Source organism: Danio aesculapii, chromosome 6 (assembly GCF_903798145.1).
Source record: "Danio aesculapii chromosome 6, fDanAes4.1, whole genome shotgun sequence".
Lineage (NCBI taxonomy): Eukaryota > Metazoa > Chordata > Actinopteri > Cypriniformes > Danionidae > Danio > Danio aesculapii.
This window is the reverse complement of record NC_079440.1, coordinates 19,277,909-19,286,510: the sequence shown is the minus strand read 5'-3', so window position 1 is coordinate 19,286,510 and position 8,602 is coordinate 19,277,909. Positions and strand designations below refer to the sequence as shown.

General features: G+C 35.9%; 1 protein-coding gene across 4 annotated transcripts; it reads right to left on the bottom strand.

Moving 5' to 3' along the window:
* Positions 1-471: 471 nt before the first annotated feature.
* zgc:161969 (uncharacterized protein LOC569044 homolog) lies at positions 472-7,737 on the bottom strand. 4 transcript variants are annotated; one of them, XM_056459722.1, is made up of 4 exons: positions 7,353-7,440; positions 5,320-5,407; positions 3,942-4,202; positions 472-2,608 (listed from the first exon to the last, which is right to left on the bottom strand). In XM_056459722.1, exons 2-4 carry the CDS (start codon positions 5,323-5,325, stop codon positions 884-886), a joined length of 1,992 nt encoding a protein of 663 aa, XP_056315697.1. In that variant the 5' UTR covers positions 5,326-5,407; positions 7,353-7,440; the 3' UTR covers positions 472-883. The 4 variants fall into 4 exon arrangements, with proteins under 4 accessions (XP_056315697.1, XP_056315698.1, XP_056315695.1 ...); XM_056459723.1 differs by having other exon boundaries at positions 5,320-5,398; positions 7,353-7,426; XM_056459720.1 differs by lacking the exon at positions 5,320-5,407 and having other exon boundaries at positions 7,353-7,737.
* Positions 7,738-8,602: the final 865 nt, after the last annotated feature.

Sequence of the window (8,602 nt, the reverse complement as noted above, 5' to 3'; positions counted from 1 at the left end):
AAAAAGAGCATCAGATTTGGAAGTAAAGGTGATTTAAGTGACTTTGAACATGACGTGGTTCTGAGTATTTCAGAAACTGCTGATCTACTGGGATTTTCACGCACAACCAGCTCTAGGGTTTACAGAGAATGGTCTGAAAAAGAGAAAATATCCAGTGAGCGGCAGTTCTGTGGATGCAAATGCCTTGTTGATGCCACAACACGTCGAACCTTGAGGCGGATGGGCTACAGCAGCAGAAGACCACACCAGGTGCCACTCCTGTCAGCTACATATAGGAAGCTGAGGCTACAATTCGCACAGACTAGACAATAGACGATTGTAAAAATGTTGCCTGGTCTGATGTCTCGATTTCTGCTGTGACGAATGAAAATGAGTAGCAACAAATGAATTGCCTGAATCCCACCTGATTATGTTAAAATCTCTGTGTGTCATGCTGCCCTTACAAAATTGCAGAAACCATAGAGACCAAAATTCAGAAAATAATTTTATTAGTAATGATAATCAGATTAAACATTCCTTCCACCAAGCGTTGTGTGTACTAGTGCCAAGTAATCTGGCACCTTTTGTGTGATTAGTTGCGCATTTATATGCATAATAATACAGCTCTAAACATGACACAAATATTTGTATGCATCTACATTATGCAATGACTAACACATTCTATAAACAGTTCTAGACTAGTCCAAACTTTGTTTACACGTTTACTAAGAAATAAACATTTTCAAAATTTTGTTTTGTTTTTTGGTGGCAAATGCTTGTGTGTGAACCTAATATATTGATGGGAAAAAAATTAAAAAGGACAGAGCGTATAACCTATACTGTACAAAAAATCATGTAAAAAGAAGCTATTTTACAACAAACCTCAGCAATGTTACCTCATGATTTATTCCAAAGCAGAGATGATTTTGCTGTTGTAGCGTAGAAGTAGTACATGCTCAAACTGTTCATCTGTAAGAGGATTTCCTTTTGGGTTGACATTATTGCCCCCACTGCTGAAAAGTTGTTGTACAGGGGCACTTGATGGCAAAGTTGTATTGAACTTGATAAACACTTTTTTCACCCCTGGAAATTCATTGAGGCATTTTAGATCTTTGTTTGTGCCCTGCAGATACAGCCACACCTCTTCTGCTGCCTCTCTCTTTCCACATTTGTAGCCAGGACTTCCAGGTCCATACGAGAAGAATTCATCCTCATGAACGGCGCCTCCATTAGTCTCTGGTTCTTCAGTCCCTTGGTCTACCTGTAGAACTTCAGTAATTAACTGTGCCCGTAGCACTTCTCTCTCCTCTTCTGGTAACCACCACAATCTGAACTGTGGGGTGGTGACTGTCGCCAACCTGGCATCAGAACTCTCAAACACCTGCTTGAAGCGAGTGTCAATTGCCTTTACGGTTTCTTCAATGGCCTTGGAGAAGAGGTGAGTGTTTGCTGCCTTCTCCTCGAGCTTCCTTTTAAGGGTCAACAATGTTGGTATCACAATGCCGAGAAAACACTTTTCTTCACCCTGCAGAAGATCAAGAGCAAAAGCCACTGGTTTGAAGACATCTGTATATTCTGTGAGATACGATGTTTCATCAGGTGTAAAATGAGGGACACCCAAAAGTTCGGTCAATTCATTGAGTTGTGAATCATTAAGTGTCATCAGCTTGTTAATGGCGTAGTATTCCGAGCTCCACTGATTCAGGGAAGGAAGTGTGAATTTCATGTTTGCAATGGATTCCATTGCAACTGTGGTTTCCATGGAGGACTGGGCCTTGTGCCATATCTTTGCACACTTTCCAGCTGCGCTACTGCGCACTTTGCCAGCCGGTCCCTTTGAGACGGCCTCCGCTAGATCCTTCGATGCAATCGTGGTCAATGTTTGACCTGCACACCGCTGGTGTGGTGGTAAGAAATAACTCAGAAAGAAGTCTCCACCTATATCTCCGTCACAAAGAATACTGCCCAAATCCTCAAACTGACTTTGCTCCACTTCTTGCTCGTCATCAGAAGAAAACTCTTTAAAGGCTTTGACGAAATTGTTACCATTATCAGTGACAGTTGCCTGAACTTTGCTCTCGATGTTAAATGAAGAATGAGTTTCTTGAATTTTAGCAATAATGGTTTCACAAGTGTAGCTGCTAGGGATTCTTGTGCAGGCAAGAGCAGCAGACCTCCTTTCCAGATTGTCTTCAAGCCAGTGGCAAGTCATTCCGAAATAACTTCTGTCCTGAACTGACCATATATCAGCGGTTGTGCATAATGTCTGTACTTTGTTGAGTTTCGCTTTGAGCTCCGTTTTCATTTTATCATATGCCATTTCAAGCCTAGTGACAAATGCATTCGGACTCATGACTCGTTTGCCTCTGCTTAGGGCTTCGATCAACTTCCTAAAGCCAGGTTGCTCTAGAATTGAGATGGGTTGCACATCCTCCACGATAAAATTAAATACCAAGGCGTTTAGCCTGGATTGTGATGTTTGATAATAAATGGTGGAATCGTTCTTATCATCTTTTGCTTCTGATGATTCTTCCGTTTGATTTTCCAAAATGTTTGGTGCATAAGAGCTTGATCCATCGATGCCTGCTGCTTCCCTTAATCTTTTCCTACACGGCACTGCATGTTTTCTCTGGAGGACAAAGACAATGAATTAAAACTTTTATTTACTTTGCTTAAATGAGATGAAATCAAAGCACAGTAAACAATAAAACAGTTAAAAGATTTTAAATTATTTAGGCATGCGTTACACTACAACAGCAGTTCTCAACCTCGTTCCTGGAGAACCTTCTTCAAACAGTGCGCATAGTCTTAATGTCTCTTAATTTTCTCCCTCACATACCCATTTCAGCGACATGTCAAATCGAACAGCAGATCATTGATAATTGTAAGTAAAGTGACGCAAGTGTTGCATGTATACAATTTCGGACATACCATGTTTGGAGTCTCTACTAATGAGTAACAGTTACGTTTAAGGTGACATGCAAAATGTTTAAATCATACAAGTAATATATGTTAGAGTTGCATGATATAAGACAATGTTTGCCTATTATTGCATCAATTATATTTGTGTTATTATATATACCCTTGGAAATGCAATTGTTATTGGCTATTATTTAAAAGTAATGTATTAAATGATCATAATAAAATAGGGAATAAACATTTTTCTGATGTAATTCAGGCTAAAAATAAAAAACTGTCAAGGTGCAAACATTTAGACTTGTCTCTACCCCCACCATTAATATTTATTTCCAACTCTCTTTTCTAAGCCACTAGGTTCACCTTTGAGACTGATCTAGCCAACAGCATATCAGTACCTACTGGGAAGACGGGTATAAAGATAGCAAGACCTCATCTAATTGGTCCAATTTGGATCAACTTGTCATGCAACACAAATGCTTGGCACATGAAATTAAATGTAATGCATTGCACCTCTCTGCGATTTTAATATTTCCTATATTATTATCACAAAAACATTTATATATTGTGCAGCCCTAATATGAGCCCCATCCCCCCCCCCCCCCTTTTTTTCCCCCAATACAATGAAACCTCAAACCTGTTTTAAACCCAATTTTTTGTTGTTGTTGTTTTTTAGTAGCTTATTTAGGTTTGGAACAATATAAGGATGAGGACATTATTCCAATTTTTTATACAATCAACTTGTAGAAAATAGGGCAGAAGCTTTCAAGCAAGCTGTACAAGAAGCGTGACGGTATGAGATCTTTATGGTACACTGAAATCGGTATAATCAAACACTATTTCACAGTATTTTCTATTTTATTTGTACTGATTAACAGTTGGGCTATAGATGTATTAAGAGCTTACAGAAAACACAAGCAAATTTCACCTTTCTTCACCTAATTAAGTTAATACAAATCTTGCGGAAGTGCATTTAGTTTGCGTATATGTTTTATGAAAGGCGATCTACAATTTATTAGCTGGCGATTCATAACATGTTCACTTACATTGAGCTTTGCAAATTCCATGGGGTGGTGGTCACGAAGATGGTGCTGCATGTTTGAAGTGTTGCCCGAACGTGCCGACACTTTTTTCCGACACATTCTACAAACTGGACGACCATCAGCAATGATGGTGCCTCCTGGGTCTTTATAATACCCAAAATACTCCCAGACTGCGGATTTCAGCCGCTTGGGTGGGAGAAAAAGAGGCTCAGGCTCCGACATTTCGATGTGCTGGTGTTTGCGCATCAGGTGAGGTGAGTGACACTTAAATAAAAGAGGAGAAAGGCGCAATTTAGACATTTATGATTCTCTGTTAATTAAACGTATAGTAATTTTTTTTATATAAACTCTAACTTGTTAGAATGTTAAAATAACCTGTTGTCAAGTCAAAACCGCCTGTATTTAAAACAGTGTACCATAAAACCATCATACCATTACTTTGCTTGGAACAAAAACAAACTATTACAAACTTGCATGTTGCCCCCAATCCTTTTATAATGTTTTATTTAGTGTGCAATACATTTCTTGTGGTGTTTAAAAATCAAGTTGAAGATTGTCAAGTGCACACATTCAATCCCATAATGCTCAACAACTAGAGAATATTCATGCATGGCTAAGGTATTATTATTATTAAATAAAAAAACATTTTAAAAGGTTTTCATACACCAATACAATGAGGGGTTAATACATTTTTTACATTTATTTGTTTCAAAGATGAAAGAACTGTAAAGCAATGTTTTCTGACCAAAACTGCACTGTTATATTTTCATAGAAAGAAACCCTCGTTTACCTTTTTTTAATTACCTGAATTCTTTTCTTATATTATAAACTACATGACATCCAGGTCATAAAGGGTAATTTCATACACCATGTTTTAATACAGAAACACTTTCCTAAACCAACCTGAAACGTTATGGACCAAACCTGCATTTTCAACTGCTATGGCAAGCATTTTTAACATTTAACCTAAAAAGCATACTGTAATCTATTTTCATGCTACTAGTATTTTTTTTTTTCATGAACAATTAGTACTTATTCAATTGGCTACATTCATTACATACTAGTGCTTATTCTGTAATCACTTATACATTTTATAATTAGACTTTGCCACTTATTCATTATATGGAAGCACTTGTTTTATTACTGACTAATTATTATGTTGTCTAATCAATTTCCCTCGACTTCTTAAAACTTGATTTATGCATTCAGGTAATTAATAACAAATATTTTTTATGTACTAGTATTCTTAAGACACTAGTACTTCTTAGATACTAATAACCATCATTTGATACTAGTAGTTAACCATTAGGTTGTATTGTTGTACCATGCTCTAACCTAATAATTAAACATTAGTTCTTATTTACTACATAATAGTCCTTACTTTCATTAGTTACAATCCGCATGTAAAGTGTGACATCACTCGAAGCGGCTTCCGGGTCCAAGTGCTATATCAAACTTTTCTGTGGAGACTCAACAAATAGTAATAATAAACATTTACAAAGCACTGTATTACTTTAAAAAATCATGATTGCAATTCATATACATCCATGCCTAATATCTAGGCCCTCACGGAATCTGCACGCATAGAAATCCACAGATTTTTAGCCCATCATTGAGTCTATGTATTTACTTGTGTAAATGTGTGTCAATTTATATTTATTCTGTTTTTAAATTCATTTCACTAATATTATTGTGATATAATACCAGCAATATTAAAATGTTATATTTTTTTTACAATACAGTTTGTAAAGTAATATTTTCTGTCTTTTAGTAGATATGAGAGACTTGCTTTGTTTACCAAATAAAAATTAACTTTTAAATTGTTAAAAATGTTGAATTTTTTATTTCATATAAAGCTTTTAGTTATGATACTCCTATAAATCTGCAGATTTTTTACAGAATTCTCTGCAGAAATTGCAAAAAACTGGCCCTGCTAATATCCGATGGCCAGAAAGTGATTTTTTTTTTTAATAAATTGATAAAATATTGATGTCTGTGATGCAGCAAGTTCAGAGACTGTTGTGTACACCATGATTTTATATAAAACTCACTTTAATGTGTGATATGACTAAAAAGTGGTCATAAACGAATATTTTCTCAATTCAAACGAGTAGCGGCTTGGACCCGAAAACAGTATTTCATGTCATGACTTAACAAGCGGATTATCTATTCAATATATACACTCATGTAAAAGGTTACTAGTAACAGAAAGAAAAAAACTATAAAATGTTTAATTAAGTTCTGATCTGGCCATTACAATTAGCCATACAAGATGAATAAAACTGATGATCTGAATAAAAAGATTAGAATTTTTACTTGTAATAATTACAAAGTATACTAATAAACAAGTACTATTACCTTATAAATAACTACAAAGGCAAAAAAAGTTAATTTGTTACTACTACAAACACCAGAATACTTACTAGAACTTGAAATAAGTTCTAGTATCTAATGAATAATCAGTAGTAATATCTACTTAATAACATAAAGAAAAGCAGAAGACAATGTATAAAAACTTAACTGCAAAGATATTAATATCTACAAAATAAGTACTAGTAACTCAAAAAAGAAACTGGTACGTTTAGTGTATCAAACATTAAACCGGCTTGCCATAAAACTGCTGCCGTCCGCCATTTTCTTGGACGAGCTTTTGCCCTTTTTAACGCAAATCTATAGAGGACGTGCATGCTTCGATGGTTTTACAGTATAATTCACAAACATCGAGCAAGATATCGTTGAATCACGTATAATGGCGACACAAGAAGCACTTATCTTCCGCAAAGCACAATAACAAACAGAAAGGCGACCACGCGGTACTACAACTCATTCTCCAAATGAACACGTACTAAAGTCAATACCCATAAAATAATGCTACTGGGGTGTTGTTTGCATCACTGTTGTGTCGACAAGAACTAAAAAGTTCGCAGAACAATAGTAAATGCATTGTTTAAACGTAAGAAAGAATTCTGCACACATTATCTTACGTATAAGATTTTAAATAACAGACAAAAATTTAACGAAGAGCTTTATATGTTGTTATTACTAGCCGAAAACTAGACTTAATTTAGTGACAATCTAACTTTTTACCCTTACAGAAGAAATTAAGTTTGGTCTGAACTCAAAACCACTCCCACTTTTGTTGATTATTTGCCCACGTTTCGCTCCAAACTTACCCTAAAAGCAGTTCAACTAAAAACCAGCGCCTTCTTGCGTTTATCAGTCACTAATTTACATTATACATTACATGTTTGCTTTTGCTCACATTTAGGAGTGAGGCAAAAGTATGGAGCTGGGACCCACCGGGGAATCCAAAAACAGTCTACTTTTGCGCAGTAATGTTAGCCCCTCAAACTCAAAATACACAATAAAAGCTGCAATCATTGGATGTGGAATTGAGAAAACGTGCAAAAGTACCTCTAAATGCTTCTTCAGGTTAGACGTGGAGTCCCTTGCGGTGGACAAGATGTTGATCTTCGGGAGGCAGAGATTGCACTGAACAGTAATGTTTCTTCCTCTTGTATCCCTGTACGTGAAGTAGTGTTTGTGCATCCAGTGGTCAAAAGCTGTACGAGATCTCTCCATCTTCACACGAGGCTCCGGTCTGGAAAGCGCTTTAAAAACGTAGGAACAAACACAGTAAATTGCGTTCGCTTAGTACTATTTAACCGTGTAATAAATAAATAAATAGAATATATCCTATTCCAGATGCAGACTCTAGATTTTTGTAATCTAATTACGTAATCCAAATATCGAGTAGTCCGTTACTACCAAACAACAGAGGCGCATTTCCTGTGAAACCTTTTTCTTCTCTTTCCCCTTTGCTGGTTTTAGTGGAGGACAAACTAAAGTAGCTCATTACCGCCATCTTTTGACAGAAAACAGTTGTTTCTTCATATTAAATAATACTATAGTAATTTAATGTGAATATACTATAGTAGATTGAATGGATTACTTTTTTGGTCAACTTTTTCATGTATTTATTTTTAATTACATCTAGTTTATTAATAAAACAGATTTAAGTTTTCAGTGTTTAGAGGGAATGGCCTCTATAGTGTATGATTCTGACGCATGTTCTGATTGGCTATTTCAGACGTTACTGTAGGTCAAACAATATAAACCGTGTGTCTAATTTGACTTTACTTAGAGGTAAAAAGATACAAACACCTATTTTACAGGAAAAGTGTCTTGTGAACAATGGGCTATATGCACAGCTAGTGTTTTTCAGCCAATGATGAACTTCCGGTGATATGTGACTATTTTCAATTTCATAAAGTTCCTTTTACAGCGTCAATGTTGTAATGTAATTCAAATATAATCAGTTAAATAGACCTAAGCATCCATTTGGTAAAGAGATAAAAGACGCAGTACGCTGTAAACGCAGGTGCTTTCATCAGAAGCAGGCTCTCGCAAAAAGTCCATTAAAAATATTGGGGTAAAATTAATTTCCATATTTTAAAGACATGGCATGGAAAAATATAATCTAATGCAGTGCTTCTTGTTTGGTCTGATACCAACTTTATATTGTATGTCATCCAGGCAGTGATGATCTATGTTTTTTTAAAGAAACCAGATCTTAAACGCGGCTATTTTGTATGGGATGACAATTCACCGGAAGCCCTGCGGCTGGCTGACTAAAATTAAAAGTCGGTGTGCATATACCCCAG